Genomic DNA, 23,790 nt, shown 5'->3' with positions numbered 1-23,790 from the left:
ACCCTTGTGTGGTACATTTAAAATAATCCACAATAGTGTTGTACAGTGCCTTCAGAAAGTATTCATACCCCTTGAATTATTACACATTTTGTTGTGTCACAGCCTGAATTCAAAATGGATTAAATAATATCCCATAATGACAAAGTGATAACATATTTGTAAACAATTGTGCAATTGTATTGAAAATGAAATACAGGAAATATTTTACATAAGTATTCACACCACTGAGTCAATACATTTTAGAATCAACTTTAGCAGTGATTACAGCTGTGAGTCTTTCTGGTTAAGTCTAAGAGCTTTACACACCTTGATTGTAGTACAATCATTGCCCATTTATTAGCCTGAAACTCCCCAGTCCTCAACGATTACAAGCATACCCATGACATGATGCAGCCAACACTATGCTTGAAAATATGGAGAGTTGTACACAGTAATGTGTTTTACAGGATTTGCCACAAACATAACACTTTGTATTCAGGACAATTTTTTTTTGCAGTATTACTTTGGTACCTTGTTGCAAACAGGAAGCATGTTTTGGAATATTTATATTCTGCACAAGCTTCCTTTTTTCTCTGTCATTTAGGTTAGTAATGTGGAGTAACTACAATGTTGTTGATCAATCCTCAGTTGTTTTTCCTATCACAGCCATTGGCCTCATGGTGAAATTCCTGAGTGGTTTCCTTCCTCTCTGGCAACTGAGTTAGGAAGGACGCCTGCATCTTTGTAGTGACTGGGTGTATTGATACACCATCCAAAGTGTAATTAGTAACTTCACCATGCTTGAAGGGATAGTCAATGTCAATCTTTACTCCTGAACTTATTTATGCTTGCCATAACAAAGGGGTTGAATACTTATTGACTCAAGACATTTCAGCTTTTAATTTCTAATTAATTTGTAAACACATTGAAAAACATAATTCCACTTTGACATTATGGGGTAGTGTGTAGGCCAGTGACAAAAAACCTCAATTTAATCCCTTTTAAATTCAGGCTGTAATACAAGACAAATGTGGGAAAAAGTCAAAATGTTGATGTATTGATATTATGTTTTGTAAAAGTGTTACAATACAACAACTGATACATTCATGTACTGCAATTAACAGTGGAAGAAAACTAAAGTTTGACCATGCTTTGTGGTTCTGTGACTCCGCCCACAAACTTTAACTAATACAGTTGATTCCTCTCAAAATGAGCCCATAAAAGTGTGTTTGATGCAGGACTCACCTGTCTTTCCAGCTCCACTCTCTCCTGTGATGAGGATACACTGGTCTTTGTCCTGGTCCCTCAGAGAACGGTAGGCCTCGTCTGCCAGGGCATAGCTGGAACACAAGGATATACTCATTAACATTCATTCATAGTCCCACAAACACATTGGATATTCAATTGCGTCACAGATGTCGGTCCATCATTTCCAGGTACCTTATAGAACAACACGTCCATTCCCATATTCTCTATCATCCAAGCTGTTCTATCATATGCACCAACACACCAATTCCACTAATTACAGGCTTGATGATACGTTTATTAGTTGAATCAAATGCATTAATGCTAGGGCAAAAACTAAAAACCATGCACCCTTTTGGTCCCCAGACAATAGAGATATTGTTGCTATAGAGGGATAACAAGGCAGACAGGTTAATAATTAAAAAAAATATATATATATATTCACTGTCTGCCCTGCTAGAGCTTCCCCGGTCAACTGTAAGTGCTGTTCATGTGAAGTGGAAACATCTAGGAGCAACAACAGCTCAGCCGCAAAGTGGTAGGCCACACAAGCTCAGAGAACGGGACCGCAGAGTGCTGAAGAGCGTAAAAATCATCTGTCCTCGGTTGCAACACTCACTACCGATTCCCAAACTGCCACTGGAAGCAACGTCAGCACAATAACTGTTAATCGGGAGCTTCATGAAATGGGTTTCCCTGGCCGAGCTGGTGTCCACATACTTTTGGTCATGTAGTGTATATACAGTGAATATTTAGATGACTGACAAACTGTTGGGCCCGGCCACATGCTTACTAATCAATAACACGTTGCATCCCAGATCTAGGTCTGAATCTAGGTCGCATCGCATCTGTGGAGAAATCAGATTTGTTTGGATGACTTGGAGCATCATCATGTGGATGCATTTGCTCACTTTGCTACATGTATGGTATTGGCACTGTCGTATTGACCAGGTTGAATTTAGTTACTTTGCTCTGCTTAGTTAGCAGTGTCCTATTGATTAAAGTATTTCCAGCAGGATCTACCAAACTAAACTCTGATTGAAAAACAAAGATCTTCTGTGAGTGAAATGCTGGATACTTTGTTCCAAAGCCAGTGGTATGTGTGGAAGCAAGACATTTTGATTATATTTGTTTAATGAGAGCAATCCTATTAAGTGGACATAGTTTAGTGGAAATCAGTCACAAGCAAAGCTTCCATTGAGAGGCAATTAAACTTGAATGATCCATTTTGCATAAGCCTAAATGATAAGCCTCTATCATAAACAAGGGGACGCTGGTCTAAATGAATGGGGTAAAATGAACCCCAGACATTGTACATACAGTGGGGAGAACAAGTATTTGATACACTGCCAATTTTGCAGGTTTTCCTACTTACAAAGCATGTAGAGGTCTGTAATTTTTATCATAGGTACACTTCAACTGTGAGAGACGGAATCTAAAACAAAAATCCAGAAAATCACATTGTATGATTTTTAAGTAATTAATTTGCATTTTATTGCATGACATAAGTATTTGATACATCAGAAAAGCAGAACTTAATATTTGGTACAGAAACCTTTGTTTGCAATTACAGAGATCATACGTTTCCTGTAGGTCTTGACCAGGTTTGCACACACTGCAGCAGGGATTTTGGCCCACTCCTCCATACAGACCTTCTCCAGATCCTTCAGGTTTCGGGGCTGTCGCTGGGCAATACGGACTTTCAGCTCCCTCCAAATATTTTCTATTGGGTTCAGGTCTGGAGACTGGCTAGGCCACTCCAGGACCTTGAGATGCTTCTTACGGAGCCACTCCTTAGTTGTCCTGGCTGTGTGTTTCGGGTCGTTGTCATGCTGGAAGACCCAGCCACGACCCATCTTCAATGCTCTTACTGAGGGAAGGAGGTTGTTGGCCTCTCGCGATACATGTCCCCATCCATCCTCCCCTCAATACGGTGCAGTCGTCCTGTCCCCTTTGCAGAAAAGCATCCCCAAAGAATGATGTTTCCACCTCCATGCTTCACGGTTGGGATGGTGTTCTTGGGGTTGTACTCATCCTTCTTCCTCCAAACAAGGCGAGTGGAGTTTAGACCAAAAAGCTATATTTTTGTCTCATCAGACCACATGATCTTCTCCCATTCCTCCTCTGGATCATCCAGATGGTCACTGGCAAACTTCATACGGGCCTGGACATGCGCTGGCTTGAGCAGGTGGACCTTGCGTGCGCTGCAGGATTTTAATCCATGACGGCGTAGTGTGTTACTAATGGTTTTCTTTGAGACTGTGGTCCCAGCTCTCTTCACGTCATTGACTAGGTCCTGCCGTGTAGTTCTGGGCTGATCCCTCACCTTACTCATGATCATTGATGCCCCACGAGGTGAGATCTTGCATGAAGCCACAGTTCGAGGGTGATTGACCGTCATCTTGAACTTCTTCCATTTTCTAATAATTGCGCCAACAGTTGCCTTCTCACCAAGCTGCTTGCCTATTGTCCTGTAGCCCATTCAATCCTTGTGCATGTCTACAATTGTATCCCTGATGTCCTTACACAGCTCTCTGGTCTTGGCCATTGTGGAGAGGTTGGAGTCTGTTTGATTGAGTGTGTGGACAGGTGTATTTTATACAGGTAACGAGTTCAAACAGGTGCAGTTAATACAGGTAATGAGTGGAGAACAGGAGGGCTTCTTAAAGAAAAACTAATAGGTCTGTGAGAGCCGGAATTCTTACTGGTTGGTAGGTGATCAAATACTTATGTCATGCAATAAAATGCAAATGTATTACTTAAAAATCAATACAATGTGATTTTCTGGATTTTTTTTTAGATTCCGTCTCTCACAGTTGAAGTGTACCTATGATAAAAATTACAGACCTCTACATGCTTTGTAAGTAGGAAAACCTGCAAAATCGGCAGTGTATCAAATACTTGTTCTCCCCACTGTACATACCAGGACGGTGACACAATGGGAAAGTGGGACAGTATAGCATACACATTGGATCACCCTTAACAATGTTGGGATTGCCATTGTCCTGCTCTGATGCTAAAATATCAAGAGTGTGTGGTGTGGTGCGTGTGTGTGTAGGGTTGGCAGTCTGGCAAGGAAGCAATACCGTACAGATTTGATGATGGCTGACTGGGTGTTACGGTGGTCTGTACTTTGAAATTGGGTGAGACCATGTTTGTTGCCACCCTATTGGGTGAGACCAAGGTAGGAGCTACCCTATGGATCACACTTGGCACCTAAACAGTTATCTATTCTACAGTTCTGTTATAGTACCAGTGTTCCAAACTCTCCCTAACCAGCCCACCAGACTCCAAATTAGCCCTGCAAGCCTGCAAGGTCTCCCAGCTCCCATTTTCCTCTCAGTCTGTACTTTTCTACATTCATTACTCAGGAATTTTCCAGAGCCACCACTAATAATAGCTCTGATTGTGGAGGAACTGTTGCATGTAGTTTCCCTTTTGCCTGCCCCCCACATCACCTTCATATGAAGTATGAAAAATGTATGCATTCACTAAACTGTAAGTCGCTCTGGATAAGAGCTTCTGCTAAATGACTAAAATGTAAATGATATACTAAGAAAATATGGCAATGGTTTCTTGTTAAAAGGCAAGGTAGCTCTGACATGCCTTTACAGATGCCCCCTAAGTACGTCTCCTCTCCACTATGGCAATTGACTGAACCTGAGGAGACTCAAGGTCCAAACTCCAAATTCATTTGGTTAATGCCAAATGTGTTATACTCCGCATCCATCCCTGGTCCCAATAGTTGACCGTAACAAAAACACAGGCTGTCTACGACATAGGAATAGAAATATTATAATTCTATGGTCTACAATATCCTTGAAATGTCACTAATGGTTACATTGACAGCCATATGAACCCAAACATATAGCCTAGTGCTAGAGGTAATTTTGCAGGAATGTAGTCAAAATGGCCATTCTCCCAAGTGTCTAATTTTAGTGGCACGTCCTGACCTCATTCCTCCCCCCCCCCAAGGGGGATTGTGGGTTTTCACTAGTCTCAACGATGTGAGAAATGTTATTAACTAATTACATGACCATTAAGACCATAGACTGTCTAAGCATCAGTGGCACGCAAGATCTTTCACACGCCACAATCAGAGCCCTAGACGCACAGCAGCGCTACATACTTTACATTCAGACAATAATGTAGGTTTACATTACGTAGATAATCTCGTTACTTTACATTATGTTGGTTTACAATGATTATGGAGATTAACTCATCTATGAAAAACTTGAATCTATGAAATAGTTTTTACGATCAGATTTATAACATACCCTATGTAACAGGGATACTAATGGAGAGCAACATAACGTTCATAATCACAAAAAGCTGAACCACTGCTGATGTACTATGTGCATTGATGGTCCTCTGTAGCTCAGCTGGTAGAGCACGGCGCTTGGAACGCCAAGGTAGTGGGTTCGATCCCCGGGACCCGTCTGCTAAATGGCATATTATTATTTATTATTATTATTATTATTATTATTATTATTATTATTATTATTATTATTGACTTGACTGCTAGCCTAGCAGACAGCCGTGAGAAGGAGAGAGCCAGATGAACGCACGCCAGGCCACAGTAAAAAGTTGACACTGCATCCTGCCTGGCTAGCTAATAGAGATCTGGGTTCCACACCATCACATAGTGTTCTGGGCCAAGACCTAGCCGCAACCCAGCCCAGCCGCAACCCATCCCTAACCCAGCCAGCCCAAGCACTAACCCAGCTAGCCCCAGTCCAAGCCCAGCCCTGCCCAAGCACTAACCCAGTCCAAGCCCTGCCCAAGCACTAACCCAGCTAGCCCCAGCCCTGCCCAAGCACTAACATAGCCAACCGCAGCCCAGCTTAGCCCTAACCCAGCTATCCCAAGCACCAACACAGCCAATGGGAATCAGGGGAGGGAAGTTAGGACATGGGACATTATGTCATTGTTGAAATGTGCAGCGCACCACGATCACAGCAGATGTCTGCGCTTTGTGAAAACAGCCTGGCCGCTCAAAGTGGGCCAGACAAAAGACAAGCATCACACAATTACCCTGGCCTGAGAGGGGGGTTGGCTAGGGGTGGGGGGCTAACCTGGCCTGAGAGGGGGGTGTTAGTGTGGCTGGGGGTTAGTAGAGGAGGGCTAATAGGGAGGGGCTAGGGAGAAGCAGGGGTGGTGGGAGGGAGGTCCCCTGCTAGGAAATGTGCCAAATGATTAGCAGTCACACACAAACACAACGTGGCCGGGAGCATTCACCCATTATGAAGTTGAACAGGTCATATGAATGGGCCAATCACAATATGAATAGAACTGCAAGATGGTGCATTGGGAACTAGGAGGGTCCCAAAAGAGAGAAAGTAAAGCCGGGGGGGGCAAAAAAATAAAGTCTGTGAAAAAAAACTGTCTGTAGGGCAAGGTAAGGAATGGGGCAACACAAACACATGGTAGCAACTTGTTTGTTACTGTAGCTCTCCCTAAAGTCAAAGCATCTCAACACTCAAGGTTTAAGGGACAAGAGAGGGAAACCCAATATGTCCTGGCTGTCCTCACCCAGCACTGTGTCCAGGCCACACCATGAGACAAAGGGAGAAAGAAAAGAAGAAAACTGAATTAAATCTGCTTGGCCACAGCATTGTGTAATCACCAAGACCATGAAAGAGAGAGAATGCCAAATTGATCCACCATTCACCAAATAGAAGTTGCCATTTATAGGCTACAGACCAGGGCTTCTTATATCAGTGTGGAAATTATGAGAAGGCACCCAATGCACCAGGCACATTAAAGGGTAGCAGCGAACCAAAAGCCAGCAAGCCAATGGCCCTAAGGCACCCTGGTCTGGCTGGGGTCTCAGAGAGAGGGATAGGGAGAGAGGGGTGGAGCAATAGGGTGGAGCGATGCCTCACACACATCCACAGCAGGAGACAACGGCTGTAATTTGTGCATCCTCGTGGCAGCAGTGGGATGCAAAGCCACACTGGCATGAGGCAAGCTGCAGAAAATAGCCACTCAGTCTTTCTTCTCCAAACCCTGAGAACGAACGAGGGAGGGAGGGAAGGATGGAGGGATCTGCAACCTGCTGCATCCGAAAAGAATGTCATTCATAAAATTCTTCAGCAGACATGATTCCTGGTTGGCATGAAGTCAGTGCTGAAACCATGGCCCACCTAGCTAATAGGGAATGACAGATCCTCCCTCAACCAACTGCAGATTTTCATTTTGATATCGTGACGCTAAACTGTTTAGGACTACAGTATATCTACACAGCTGTTTGCATTGTGTTTACTGTTCCACTGTTTAACGTTTCTCATATCTGAGTAATTACATAGTATTTCATGTACTTACAGTAAAGTTTTCTAGCAGCTTGATGTTATTAAAATAACTACACTTCCATGGCTCCTTTATGACAGCTAGCCAAGGTTGTAAGGAAGATCTGTCATTCAGTAGCCTCTCATCCAGCCCAGCGCATGGCAGGTTGCTGGTTCCAGGATATCCGTATCTTGCACTGACTGAGCCACAGAGGAAGCTACCATTTCCAGCTGCAGCCCTGGGTCCAGGTGGCATTAATGTGACCACTGTCAGCCTCAGCCATGAAACAAACACAATGGGGCCAGAGTCACGACCGGCGACTGAAGTTCAGAATAGCTTACCTAAAACAAAATGCAGGTGCTGTCAGCTACTACCAAGAAGAGGTGTGAGCCAGCCAGGGCCAGGGTCTTTGTTCAGTTCAGACACGTGGGCCATGTGACTGACACTGTGGCTGCTACATACATTTGACATTAGTCATTTATCCAGAGCAGCAGCAGAATAATTTTACTTTTGCAGCAGGGGGATGTCGTCACAGGACGTCTATAAATAGTGGATCAATAATTAATAATTGTGTATTTTTTTTTTTTTCACCAACTGCTGTATGGGACTACTGTAACCCATCATCTATCTACAGCCAGGATAGAAGGCCTGTATTCACATTAGGGCTGACCCCAATTAGTCGACTGGTCGATTGTTTGGTCGATATGCTCTTGGTCGACCGATACTTTTTTTTTTTGTCGAGCAGTAGCAAATATATATATTTTTTAAATGGCACACGAGACACCTGTCTAATTTGCGCCCATCCAGTGTGGCTAAAATGCACATCTCACTCCAGAATGTGCTCTCTCCTGCCAATTTGTGCACATTCATTGTTTCATAAATTAATTGTGGGAATTGTTTGCCTTGATTGTTAGTGTATCAATTCCCCATTACATATACCACCAGTAGTGAGCTATATTTACCTTTAATTCCTATAATTTTGTTTGGTTATGTCTGTTAATGCATTCAATATATACTGAGCTAAAATATAAAACACAACATGTAAAGTGTTGGTCCCATGTTTCATGAGCTGAAATAAAAGACCCCATAAATTGTCCATACGCACAATAAGCTTACTTCTCTCAAAATGTTGTGCACAAATGTGTTTACATCCCTGCTAATGAGCATTTCTCCTTTGCCAAGATAATCCATCCACCTGACAGATGTGGCATATCAAGAAGCTGATTAAAACAGCATGATCATTACAGGTGCACCTTGTGCTGGGGACAAAAGGCCACTCTAAAATGTGCAATTTTGTCACCACAGATGTTTCAAGTTTTGATTTGCAATTGGCATGCTGACTGCAGGAATGTCCACCAGAGCTGTTGCCAGATAATTTAATGTTAATTTCTCTGCCATAAGCCGCATCCAACGTTGTTTTAGAGAATTTGGCAGTACGTCCAACGGGCCTCACAACCGCAGACCACATCCGACTTCTTCACCTGCGGGATCGTCTGATGAAACTGAGGAGTATGTGTCTATAATTAAGCGCTTTTGCGGGGAACAACTCATTCTGATTGGCTGGGCCTTGCTCCCCAGTGGTGGCCTGTGCCATCCCAGGCCCACCTATGGCTGTGCCCCTGCCCAGTCATGTGAAATCCATAGATTAGGGCCTAATGAATTTATTTCAATTGACTGATTTGAGAATTGTTGCGTTTATATTTTTGTTCAGTATATTATTATTACAGTCTTTTACCATTCTCATTGTCAGAGTGGACACATTGTTTGCAGACCGCACAACCTATGCTACACTTGTGAGAAACACTTTTTGGTTTATTTCATTCCATTTACGAGTTTTGTAAATTTAGTCATTGTCTTTTGTTTGGAGCGCTACTGTCAATGTTGAGTAAGGACGTGCACCTGATAACGCATCGAAGTAGGCCTATAGGCTACCTGGCTTGCGCGCAAATGTAGGCATATAAAATGTGCCCATTTGGGGATTTGATAGTATTTCTGATTGGCTTAACACAACACAACTAATGAGCTGTGGAGCTTCTCAAAGTAATGTCTTCACCTCAAACAGCAAGCAAACAAAGTCTGTTTTTACAGCCATTGAGAATGATTGAATGGAAAAAATCTTTCCAGCTCTCTTTCGATAACCACTCAGCGTGAAAGGGAAAAATGTCATGCCCTGATCCTGTGGATACGTCATTAAATAGGTATACCTGATGAGCTCTTATCCCTTGGGCAAAATAGCCTACAGCTGTGTCTGTCCCAAGCTCACTGGCGCAGGAAACTGAGGGTCCAGAATATTTTATACAATGTTCCAAGTTTGCTAGCGCGAGCTTCGGGCCGGACACAGTTAATACAATGTTTCAAGTTTGTTGCAGAGGCCAAGCATAGCCAATGTGAGTTATAGGATATTTATTTTTATCAGGATAATTTCTACATGCAGCCTGCAATAGTTTTATTTGTTGGCTTTATTTAGGCTATTTTTATATAGTTGGAGGAGGATAGTTGGGTCAGGTTAAGGTTTTTCTCGTGGTTATCTTGATCTCTGGCTCCCTCAAGTCATTTGAGTCTTATTTCATCAAACCGCATCAGACAAGCATATAGTTCATTTTATTAAAACACAGGGTGTGTCTATATGGAAAAATACACGTTTTAAAAATGTAAAACAATCGATTGGTCGAAGGAACAGACGACTTTCGGTCAACTAAGATGTCTTTTTGTCGGGGACAGCCCTAATTCACATAAGACATGAGGGTAACTTAGCTGTAGTATCAAACTTGAATGGTCGAAAGTAACACAATGGAAAGCATGCAACAGAGTTAAAATAAATGCAAGCACTGATTGTATTTTGGAGTATCCTCAAAGGAGACTGTCTACTTATATCAATGTGTTTTTCTCCTCACTTTCAGGGGATCCTGGCTTTGATTTTATCAACTGCACTGCAATTTAGTGAGAACATTCCGCATATAAAGCTGTTGGTTTGATCCTTGAGAAAGTACAGAATAATCTAATTACCATGCTGACTAAGGGCAGTGAAGCAACTTCTGAAAGTGTTTTCCCCCATACTAGATCAAAACAAGAGGAATCAAAGCACTAGGCTATTTGCGCAACCTTGAGATCTACTTGTGAGAGCTAGCATTTACATTGACGAGTTAGTTACATTTGGTCATAGAACAAACCAGATTATTCAAACCAAATCAGACCCCCAATGGGATAGAAGATCTTTCCTTAGTAGACGATTGAGAGCTTTCTAAGTGGCGAAAGAGTTGACGGTCGATCCACTGGGGTATTGGTTAACAGCCTTAACCTACAGACAATTGGGTGTGTGTATTACAGTAGCCTCTGGGGTATCATGTGTGCGTGACTGGCTTGTGTTCTGAGGGGAACCCCCCCAATCATCTCCTTTGGCCAGAAACACACACTCTCCTCGACAGGATGTTGGAAACAGAGGGAGAAGTCAAGACTGTTTTATCTCTGGGTGCTACAGTAGCTTTAAAGCTTTTTCATGTCTCTCCTGGCCCTGCATGACTCAGCTTTACATCTTCTGTCCTGTCCATCCTACATCAGTCAATGGCTGCCACCGCTATTGAGATACTCGATGATTATAAAAGTTTATTATTAGAGGGTCAGTCCTCAATATAACATTTGCAAGTGACAACTTGCAATTAAGCAAAGCAACATTGAGGCCGGTTCAATGAGATGAACATCAGACAATCTGGACCTATCCCGCTTCCATAAAGACAACTTTCAAGGACGCAGGGAGAGCAGAAGAGACTAGGTGGGCATTAGGCAAAAGTCAAGAGCCAACCCCATTAAAAGCCTCTGTCATTCAATCATTCCTCCTGAATAAACAACGGTTATGCTCTTTAAAATCCAATTATGTTTGATAATACACTGTACTGGGTTAATCTGGCATCTGCTCAAATACGCACTAAACATTAGGCTAGTAAACGATAAGGGCATAGTCCAAGACACCATCCACTGCCCTCTATCTACACACATACATAACCAGTCACTCTTTAGAGGACAAAGAGGGCATAGTACAGCATAATGCTCTGTAGAAAATCGCACAACTATCAATTTACATGTCTCAGAGGAAGCAGTGGCCTGGGCATGAGCCTGGATACCTACTGAGGGCCAGCCACTGGGCTTCATCAGGGCTCAAATCACACTACAGACACTGCCATTGTGGCTCTAACTGACTAAAAGTCTAATGGAACCCCTTCCTCACCACTACACCACACTGAGGAGGGAATAACTGTTTACTTATCCCCAAGCCAGGAAACAAGGAGGGGTATGGTGGCTTGAGAAGAACATCATTGGGAAGTAGAGGGATTGGGGACTTTTTCTAAATATCATGTGCCAAAACAAACATGACTGCACAGTAAAATATTAAAGCTGAAATGTGAAGTAAAGCTGCTGGTGAAAAACGGGACTGGTGCTTGGAAAAGACTACGATGAACTTGCGAGCTGTGGATTTGTCGTTAACATGCGTGTGTAAGATGCACGTCGATGAATGAATAGGAGTAGCATTTGCAAATGTACCAGCCACAAGCAAAAACAAAGTTTGTTGGTTTAAACAGGCCTTATCAAAAAATTTACATCGCTTGAGCCATATCAATTCCAAGCCCACATGTTTCTCAAACATTCTAAGTTAATCATGTCAATTCTTTGGAATGTAAGCAAATGAGAAACCCAAACATTACATAGCCTCCACACAGTAACACAGGTCAGAGTTAAAAGTAAATGGAGTAGCTCCTTGAAAAGGAATGACATGCTCATTAACGTCAACATGGATGTTGATACGGTACTGCAATTGAAGCAGTATTATTTTATTTTTCTTTACCCTAATTGGAGTAAACTAAAAACAGACATTACTTCTAATGCTACTTCAAGCCATTTCGCTCACATCTACAGTAACTGTAGTAAAATAATTATACATGTATTCCTAATTTCCTCTTTCTTCAAGTGCTGGATTTTCACCCACAGCGGCCAATCACCATTCATTCTGATTTTAAGACCAACCCTCCGATGTCCACAGATGAACCCATCTTTCCCAGTATAATGCCATTTTGCTATTTCCTTTTGCAATACATCCCTCCATTTTACTATGTCTTCCGATGGTCCTGAACCTCCCCATTTGTAACATTTCTACCGATATTGCCCGAAAATACTTTACCCAAGAGTATAATGAAGCATAGTCTTCATGGTTTGTCAAAGGTCAAAGGTGACAGGGAAGGAACAAGCTTGGCAAAATTGAAATAACTCGTCCATTTCTCTCTATTCCGTTGTGCTTGGTTTTGGTGGTTATGTAAGCTGTATGCACAAGCAGTAATGAATAGGGAGGTTTCACAAAGACACTGGTTCAATCAAACAGAAAGCTACACTGAACAAAAATATAAATGCAACAATTTCAAAGATTTTACTGAGTTACAGTTCATAAGGAAATCAGTCAATTAAAATAAGAAATAAATTAATTTGGCCCTAATCTGTGGATTTCACAATGACTGGGAATACAGCTATGCATCCATTGGTCACAGACACCTTAATAAAAGAGGTAGGGGCTTGAATCAGTCATTATCTGGTGTGACCACCATTTGCCTCATGCAGCGCGACACATATCCTTCGCATAGAGTTGATCAGGCTGTTGATTGTGGCCTGTGGAATGTTGTCCCACTCCTCTTCAATTACTGTGTAAAGTTGCTAGATATTGGCGGGAACTGGAACACGCTGTCGTACACGTCGACCCAGAGCATTCCAAAACATGCTAAATGGTGACATGTCTGGTGAGTATGCAGGCCATGGAAGAACTGGGACATTTTCAGCTTCCAGAAATTGTGTACAGATCTGACATGGGGCCGTGCATCATCATGCTGAAACATGAGGTGATGGTGGCAAACCGCTCGCCCACACAACGCCATCTGCCCGATACAGTTGAAACTGGGATTCATCCGTGAATAGAACACTTCTCCAGCATGCTAGTGGCCATCATAGGTGAGCATTTGCCAACTGAAGTTAGTTATAACGCCGAACTGCAGTCAGGTCAAGACCCTGGTGAGGACGTCAAGACCCTGGTGAGGACGACGAGCACGCAGATGAGTTTCCCTGAGACGGTTTCTGACAGTTTGCACAGATATTCTTCAGTTGTGCAAACCCACAGTTTAAATCAGCTTTCCAGGTGGCTGGTCTCAGACAATTCCGCAGGTGAAGAAGCCGGATGTGGAGGTCCTGGGCTGACATGGTTACACGTGGTCTGCGGTTTTGAGGCCGGTTGGATGTACTGCCAAATTCTAAAACGACGTTGGAGGTGGCTTATGGTAGAGAAATTAACATTCAATTATTTGGCAACAGCTCTGGTGGCCATTCCTGCAGTCAGCATGCCAATTGCACACTCCCTCAAAACGTGAGACATCTGTGGCATTGTGTTGTGTGACAAAACTGCACATTTTAGAGTGGCCTTTTATTTACCCCAGCACAAGGTGCACCTGTGTAATGATCATACTGTTTAATCAGCTTCTTGATATGCCACACCTGTCAGGTGGATGGATTATCTTGGCAAAGAAGAAATAACAATGAGAGAAATAAGCTTTTTGTGCATATGAAACATTTCTGGTGTCAAGGCTGAGGTGTATGTGGTGTGGGAGTCAGGCGCAGGACACCGAAGCTTAGTCCAACAAAGTTTACTTGTGAACCACAAGGCAAAGATACAACGATCGGCCTCAAACAACACAGAGGCGAGCCATTACGCAAACTATGCGTAAAACAATAAAACTGAGAAAAAACACGCAGCACTACGGACAGGAGAAAAACAACACAACCTAACCAGTACAACTCAGGCAACTTATAGAACACGTAATCAGACACAAACGGACACAGGTGTAACAGACAGACAAAAGCAATCAAACATAGAAACATTCAACGGTGGCAGCTAGTACTCCGGGGACGACGAACGCCGAAGCCTGCCCGAACTAGGAGGAGGAGCAGCCTCGGCAGAATCCGTGACATCTGGGATCTTTTATTTCAGCTCATGAAACATGGGACCAACACTTTACATGTTGCATTTATATTTTTGTTCAGTATATAAAACTGCAAATGAGTACCTACTCCTACTCAAAGCCAAAATCATGGACGGCCACAGAGATGTTTTTGGGGCCACAATGGGGTACTCTCACTGGCATAGGGTCTTTTCAATTTTCACCATGATAATATTTCTGCTTCTAAACCACAATATTCATAAACACTTTGAGAAGGACGTCGAGCACATTGCTTCAGCTTCGTCATAAGATTTGCGATGCACACCATGCCAATGCACACCATGCCAATGCAAACCATCAGAATCAACCCCTTCTTAAGTACTGTGTGGCAAGAGTACAATAAACCATGTAATAGTTTTGCCTGAAATAATTGTCCAGTGAGGATGTGAGTTTCTTTCCTATCCTCGTCTTTCTCCCGGGAGCCATAAGCTAGAGAGGAGAGACTAAGGCTGTTCCTTTCAGTGTCTGTGGCCTAGGCCTTGTCGGCATCCACAAATACAGCTGTTGATTGTAAAGTGGTTACCATAGTTACAGAGGTATCACACTTGCATTTTATTGTCTGGGCTGGGCACGGTATGGTGCGAGTGTGGGACGAGATCGGAGGCTGGAGGCAGGCACACTCAACGAGAGCACTGCTGCCCCCTCATCCCTCTCTACCTTCACCTTACAACATTACGCCAATAAATGCTGCTACAGTCACCTAGTCAACATTACGTCAACACATCACGCGCTACAGAGTGGAGCACTCTACCCACCTGAGTCAACAGGGTGTATTTCAAGTGCCCACTAGCAATTACATACATGCTGCATGTGGACTTTCTTTCCAACATGCCATTTTCAATTGCCCTCTAACAACTCCCTACGTACATGTTGCACGTGGACTTTCTGGTCAGGTGTTCTGTAAAAATATCTTGGATTCAAAGCCGTTTGTTGAGGTTTGTAAAATCTAAAACAAAGAAAAGTTCATGAAGTGTGTAAAAAGGCCTACAACCAGGTGTGATGATAGTATGACTGGAAGACTGCAAATTCACCATAACATGCCATGTTAACATCATAACACAACCATAAACACCTCATGTCTTTAGTAGACATGTACTTAAACATATGTAAGCTAACATATGTAAGCTACATTCCAAGAGAAACCTGACACACACACACCACATGGATAGGGTCTGGAAAAGTCAACAAATTATGTACTGTAGGCTGTACCGTAAACTAAGATGAAAGTGTCAAGAGGGCTGTATCTTTATGGTCACACTGGTGATCTCTCCATAGCAGACTTGCACATGAAAACGCTTCACCCTATGGATCTGTCATTTGACAGTTCTTATTATTGATTGAACAAGATGAAACCATGATGTCACCATTACCTTTTTGAGTGCTTTCACTATAATGGCTGTGTACCTATAGTGAAAATGATCAATGTCCTTTTCCCTCATTGGCTTTGAACACTGCACTCTTACCTGAAACAGTGATAAAGCAAACAAAGCTAAGGGTCTAAAGCACAATGGTTGCCCATGGCAGAACACCATCACTCCGAAACTTTCTAGTGAAATGATGCACTGGATATGGGTGGATAATTTCAACATTCGCTGGGGAATTTTTAGAGCCGAGGTTAGATCAATCATGGCCAGTAGTGTGCGTCTCTGCTAGGGTCTGTGTGTTGGACTTGGTCTCTCAGTGCCAAATCTCACAGCCATGCGAGGAGACGAGGCAGCTATACTGTAGATGGTCTTATTATCCAGGGTGTGGGCCAGATGTCTAGATCTCTCCGTCATCACTACTGTAAATCCCTAGCCTCAGTTCAGTACAGCCATCATGTTAGAAACATACAGCCCTGAACCCCTGGCCTCAGTTCAAACTTTCATCTCCTCTCCATGCCTTATTCAGAACAGGACAGACACCAACATGATAACACAGGGCTAGTGATTCTCATAAGAGCGCTTCTCTGATATGGAGGATTTTCATCTAGGTGACATCCCAGTTTAATGAACTTACTGATATAACATCCCACTCCCTGTTGCCTTGTGTTTCTCACTGTGTGTAGGAGGGAGCTGAGAGGAACAGTGCGCTACTCTGTGTAATGCTGGTTAGCCAACACGCCCTCTGCTTCCTACCTTCTACCCTGCCTCCAGCCTCCAGACACTGCAGCTTTGCCAACCTCTACTCTGGAGCGCATGTTGTTCTGGGTCTCCCTGAGCAGGCTTTCAGGATCATAGTCACCGTTTCTGATGGAGGTGCATTTTAAGGAGAATGGCGCTGGAGGGAATAGCAGACGTTTTACAGGCTCCTGACCAATTGTGCTATTTTGTGTATTTCTTTGCGCCAATCTAAACTTTTTGTACATATTGTTTCCCATGACCGAAAATAGCTTCTGGACAGCATAACAGCTATCACTAACCTCCATTTGGATGAGGACTTCTACTTCAAGGAGTCGGAAGCCAAAGACCTAATTGATTATCACAAACCAGGACCAAATCCCCAACACTAGCAGGAGGAGACGCTGGCGTGTGGGTTACCTGATGAGACTACGTCGAAGAGTGGATAAATCGCCTCTACCCTCTGTTCTGTTGGCGAACATGCAATCACTGGAGAGTAAACTGGATGTGCTCCGTTCGAGACTATCCTATCAACGTGATCTGAAGAACTGTAATATCCTATGTTTTTACGAGTCGTGGCTGAACAAGGACATGGTAAAAATAAATCTAGCTGTTTTTTCTATACATGGCAGGACAGAACATCTGCGTCCGGGAAGCTCAGAAGAGTGGGGGTGTGTGTCTCTTTGTTAACAACAACTGGTGCGCGATCTCTAACATTAACGAAGTGTCAAGGTTCTGTTCGCTGGAGTTAGAATACCTCATGATAAGCTGTAGACCACACCATCTTCCAAGAGTTTATCTATATTTTTCATAGCTGTCCATTTACCACCACAAACCGATGCTGACACTAAGACCCAATTACTACCATCATGTCACGTGCAAATAGAGGAAAAATACTCTCATGATAATAAAAACACTTAAGCGAAATCCCGCTACGCCCTGCGACGAACCATGAAAAACAGGCAAAGCGTCAATATGGGACTACGATTTAATCCTACTTCACTGGCTCTGACGCTCGTCGGATGTGGCAGGGCTTGCAAACTATCACGGATTACAAAGGGGGAAACAGCAACGAGCCTACCAGACAAGCTTAATACCTTCTCGCTTCGAGGCTAGCAACACTGAACCATGCATGAAGGCACCAGCTGTTCCGGACGACTGTGTGATCACGCTCTCCATTGCTGATGTAAGATATTTAAACAGGTTAACATTCACAAGGCTGCAGGGACAGACTGATTACCAGGACGCGTACTCAGAGCACGCACTGACCAGCTGGCAAGCGTCTTCACTGACATTTACAACCTCTCCCTGACCCAGTCTGTAATGGCTACATGTTTCAAGCACACCACCATAGTCCCTGTGCCCAAGAACGCCAAAATAACCTGAGTGTGCAAAGCTGTCATCAAGGCAAAGTGTGGCTACTTTGAAGAATCTCAAATATAAAATACATTTTGATTTGTTTAACACTTTTTTGGTTTCTACATGATTCCATGTGTGTTATTACATATTTTTGATGTCTTCACAATTTTTCCACAACATAGAAAATAGTAAAAATAAAGAAAAACCCTTGAATGAGTAGGTGTCCCCAAAACTTTGACTGGTAGTGTACACACACACACACACAGTCACTTACCGTTTAAAATGAGGGATGACTTGGTCAAAAATTAAATAGAAATACTATGGCTATAGGTTCATTTACCATTTGTGGGGTGTGTGTACAGGCCACCATGTTCTAAATGTACAGTACATTGACATTTTAGTCATTTAGCAGATGCTCTTATCCAGAGCGAATTACAGTTAGTGAATGCATACATATTTTTTTTCCCCCCCATACTGGCCCCCCATGGGAAACGAACCCACATCCCTGCCGGCCAAACCCACCCCTACCTTGGACGACGCTGGACCAATTGTGTGCCGCCCATGGGTCTCCCGCGTGTGGCCGGTTGCGACAGAGCCTGGACTCTCCAGGGTTTTTCCTTATTTTTACTAGTCAGGATCGAGGGAAAGATGAACGGAGCAAAGTACAGAGATCCTTGATGAAAACCTGCTCCAGAGTGCTCAGGACCTCAGACTGGGGCGAATGTTCACCTTCCAACAGAACAACGACCCTAAGCACACAGCCAAGACAACGCAGGAGTGGCTTCTGGACACGTCTCTGAATATCCTTGAGTGGCCCAGCTGACAATCGGGGGAGAAGGGCCTTTGTCAGGGAGGTGACCAAGAACCTGATGGTTACTCTGAAAGAGCTCTAGAGTCCTTCTGGCAAACTCCAAGCGTGCCTTTTACTGAGGAGTGGCTTCCATCTGGCCACTCTGCCATAAAGGCCTGATTGGTTGAGTGCTGCAGAGATGGTTGTCCTTCTGGAAGGTTCTCCCATCTCCACATAGGAACTCTGAAACTCTGTCAGAGTGACCATCGGGTTCTTGGTCACCTCCCTGACCAAGGCCCTTCTCCTCCGATTGCTCAGTTTGGCCGGGCGGCCAGCTCTAGGAAGAGTCTTGGTGGTTCCAAACTTCTTCCATTTAAGAATGATGGAGGCCACTGTGTTCTTGGGGACCTTCAATGCTGCAGACATTTTTTGGTACCCTTCCCCAGATCTGTGCCTCAACACAATCCTGTCTCGGAGCTCTATAGACAATTCCTTCGACCTCATGGCTTGGATTTTGATCTGACATGCACGGTCAACTGTGGGATCTTATATAGACAGGTGTGTGCCTTTTTTACCTCAATTACCTCATATCCCTGCACATTGACTCATACCACGTGTATTTAGCCAAGTTATCAATACTCAGTGTATTTATTCCTTGTGTTAATATTTTTCTATTTGTTTTCTCTGCATTGTTGTTAAGGGCCCGTAAGTAAGCATTTCACAAGCTTCCTTTCAATAGCTACAGTCACTAGCCATGTTTGCTATTTGATGTGGTTGAAGCCAGTCTGTATGCAAGTCCACCTCTAGGGATAGGCAAGTGTTAGAGAGTTGCAATAAGACACTTTTTCCCTCTTGAAACATGCAAGGCTCAGCTAGTTTAATGTCATTCCACAATATCTGTATTTAGTCATACTGGCACAGCAGGCTGCAATCATATTATGAGCTGAAGCAGCATGCAGTGACCATGTCATTTTCAGATCAAAACATGAATCCCAGTTTAAATCCAGGGATAAATGCTAACCCTCTCAGCCTTGGGTTGTGGCTCCTGGCTGGAGGCTGGACCTGGTCTGAGGTGAAATGAAGTGGGACACGACTCTGGTAGGGTTCATTAAGTCACACCGTAGTAAAACATTTTAAACCAGAACATTTAAAATTAGAGTTTCTTATTGGACGAGTTCAGCTAGAACATCCTAGTTTCACTCCTTTTCAGATTCTTCTTTTTTGTGCCTACTGAACATGACCCGTTGTGTTGTGTTCCCAGAACATGGCAATGTCAGGACACACTATCTGTTCCAGGAAGTCTGCAGACTAAACCCAGAGAGTAGAGACATTATCTGCAGCGTGATCTCCAACAAATCCTTGCCACTGGAAGTATAGTATGGCATATTGAATGTAACATCATTACAACACAGGTAGGGCTGGGAATTGCCAGGGACCTCACAATATGATATATATATTTTTTATATTATCACGATACTTAGGTGCCGATACGATATGTATTGCGAATCTCACGATTCTATATGTATTGCGAATCAATACTGCATTATTTTGGGGTGATTCGATGTTCCAAACATATTGCTCACCATATGTCTGCTGCAGAGGGACAAGAGAAAGCCATGAGAAAACGAGTTGATCAGTCATGAAAATAAAAGTACTAAAAACAAAATTGGCTCACTATTTAAAAAGATGGAGAAAAGCTGTGAAGGAAAAATACTCGAGGTTTGGTGCAAGTACAGCTGACTAGCGCAGAAATAATATATTTGATTGTCAAAAATAACATTGTGATGTATCGTTCAAAATAATATCCCGATATGTAACTATCGATTTTTCCCCCCATTACTAAACACAGGTTTGACATTGGTCTTTGTCTTTCCTTGTTGAGAATGAATGACAAGCTCAGGCCACAACAATATGGTATCATCCATAAAAGGGTAGAAATATATGAGTATACATATTGCTTCTTGACAAACACTGAAGAATGGGCAAGCTAATGCATTGTGCTCTCGGATTGTCATCTTTCCCATCCCACTTCCTGATCAGATTTCCAACATGAATAATGCCAATGTAATATCCCTTGTGTCAGAAACTCTGTATACTGATAAAAGCATGTATTTCCTGCAGTCCAGGCAGCAGACTACAACTAGACTACTATCCCAGAAATAAAAAAAATACATGCTGTTCCACAATATCATTCAGAGGGACCCCTCTGGCCCATCAGTCAGCTGTGATGCCCCCTGTGGACCAATTAATACCCTGGTGAATCTGGGGCCTCAGCTGAATGACAGATAGCTGTGTGTGTGCGCGCAATAGGGAAGAGTGGGGTTGAGTGGGCCATGAGGGGCATGAGTGGAGAGTGGGGTTGTGTGGGCCATGTGGGCATGTTGGGGCACCAGGGTCTCATCACCTCATTACCCACAGCCATAACATGATCCCCTCAGGAGACTAAGCTTCCCTGCCTGCTGTACAACCTCCCCACACTCCCCAGTCCCAACTGTACAAGCCCAGCGCAATCCGTGCCTAACTGGCTGGACCCCACTGAGGAAATACATTAGACAGGACACACCATTGCAAGGCCACTGCCGGATATTCTACAAGACCATGATGGGAGTTGAAGGGGCAACACCTGTCTTTTAATATATACGAGCAGGGCTCATTAAAATACACACAACATTGGTCTTTGGGTAGCTTAGGGTGGAGGAAGGATAGGTAGATAGTAGTGTGTTCACGATACCAGAATGTTGACTTCGATACAGATACCAGGTTTAGTATCATGATACTCGATACCATCACGATACTTAACACCAAAACGAAACCACAGCAAAAAAAAAAGGCATATTAGCGAAAGTCACAGAATGGCAGTTGATCTAGACAGATACACTCAGTTACTGCGCTGTTTAAATCATTGGGCATATTTTGAGTTCATTACCAATGCATTTAAAATGAATTACATCAACTTTTCTGACACAACCACGTATGCATTAAATTCAACTACATAACATAATGGTAATCATTTATTTGAATAGTAAATCTCTATTGATAAACTGGGTAAAAAAAAATGTAGCCTATTCACGATACAGGTGAATGCATATTCAAATCGGAGTGTGTGCATGCATTGAGTTATTGAGCTTGTTTTTGCAGGATTCATGGGGCTACAGATGAGAAACAAACAATCTGTTTCCCTTCCATGTGGGACTTATTTTAATTGTACTGATCAACATTTGCATAGAAGCAGTTTATTTTGTGAATGTGAGCGCTGTCTCTAACCAGTAATGATGTAATTCATGAGGCAAGTTCGCTGAGGCAATAGATACTCTTTAGGAGAGACGTGAGCGTGAGACCGATTAAGAGAATGAAAAGTTTTGGTAGCAATCAGCTTTGAAATCAGCATATTTTGCTTTATGGATTGCATATTATCATAAATGAAGTACTAGGATAGTGAATTGATGCGAGCTTCAGCTGTAAGCTAGCAAGGAAAGTTAGCATACAAAGCCAGAAGATACCGCTATCTTTTTGCATTGTAAAGTGTTCTAGCCTGTATGGACATTGTTTTGCAAACAGTAATGAACAGTTTCAACATTTCTACATACCGTGTGGCATTATTCAAGTGTGTTAACTTCAGTGCAGCACGAATGGGGAGCTAACATGATGCAGCCCAGCCCCAGACTCCCAGTGCTGGCTGAGTGTCCCAGGCACGGTGCGCTCACGCTATAAGGGGGACACGGGTGCGCTGATAGACTTGATCCATGAGACACATGACAGAAGTACCGAAAGTAACAAATTCTAGTACCAAACAGTTTCAGGTTGTAGTAACAAAAAAGTACCAACGTTTCGGGATACCTTGCAACACTAGTAGAGATACCTTCTGGTCTGGTCAAGGCCATCCAGAGCGAGATCACTGCTCTACCCTGTAATGGAGTCTGATGACAGTGGAACCCAATAAGAGACAATGAACCCATCAGAGTACGACCAGGCAGGGCGCCAGGTAGACCTTCATAGCACTCTCCTACGGCCCCTTCCCTGCCAGGTGAACACAATGGGAAGTGTAGTGTTAGGGGGGGGAAGGGTTGAGCCTATAATTATAATAGTACTGTAGAGTTAGCGTTAGTAAGTTCCATATTTGAACAGCTCTCTGACGGTTTCAACCTTTCGGTCAATAAGTCACCTAAACGTCCTTTTATATTTGGCAGATAAATACGCAGAAAGGGCAGGCTAACAGCTTCCCATAACACCATATTGTGCATGCATGAAGATGGCGCTGCAGTGGATAGCGGCTGTTTTACGAGCTCCTGACAAATTCTGCTATTTTGTGTGTTTTTTTTTTTCCATGTCTCCACCCTATTACCAAAAACTGCTTCTGGACATCAAAACAGCGATCACCAACCTCGATTTGGATGAAGATATCTACTTCCATGAGTCAGCAGCTCTGGACATTCTGCTTACTCCCTAATCCCCGGGAATCGAAAGAGGAAGCGGCAGCAAAAAAAGTAGGCAGGCAGCCTCCTAACAGCGAACAAATAGACCGCTATTGCCCTCTGTTCTGTTGACGAATGTGCATTTACTGGAGAACAAACTGGATGAACGCCGTTCGAGACTATCGTATCCACGAGACCTGAAGAACGGTAATATTCTATGCATCTCGGAGTCTTGGCTGAACAAGGACATGGATAATATATATATATATATCTATATCTCGCAGGTTTCTCCATGCATCTTTTAGACCAGATATTCCAAACTGGTGGGTCGCTACCCGGAAGGTTGAGTGAGTTGTGGGTGTCGGAGGAACAAAATGTTTTTATTCCATGAAAGAAATACTCCAATCTGAACATAAACTAGGTAGAAAGTGTGTAGAAATGATCATGAACTTACTTTAAATAATTTAATCTCTGATAAATGTTTCTTCAAATCACAGTATTTCTAATATAGGAGCTATTAGCAGCAATATTTTGGTTGATTTTGTGGGCAAAATGTAATTATTGACAATGAAAGAGGTGGGAATTTTGTTCCC

At 43.1% G+C, this 23,790-nt stretch overlaps 1 protein-coding gene across 1 annotated transcript in view; it reads right to left on the bottom strand.

Moving 5' to 3' along the window:
• LOC121555069 (unconventional myosin-Ib) overlaps nt 1-23,790 on the bottom strand; it is a 119,384-nt gene that overhangs the window by 55,343 nt on the left and 40,251 nt on the right. The window contains exon 4 of the mRNA XM_041868847.2: nt 1,225-1,319. Coding sequence (XP_041724781.1) covers nt 1,225-1,319 — 95 coding nt within the window. The remainder of the gene's footprint in view (nt 1-1,224; nt 1,320-23,790) is intronic.

This window comes from Coregonus clupeaformis, chromosome 40 (assembly GCF_020615455.1).
Source record: "Coregonus clupeaformis isolate EN_2021a chromosome 40, ASM2061545v1, whole genome shotgun sequence".
NCBI lineage: Eukaryota > Metazoa > Chordata > Actinopteri > Salmoniformes > Salmonidae > Coregonus > Coregonus clupeaformis.
The sequence above is the reverse complement of the archived record's forward strand: the minus strand, read 5'-3'. Positions and strand labels throughout refer to the sequence as shown.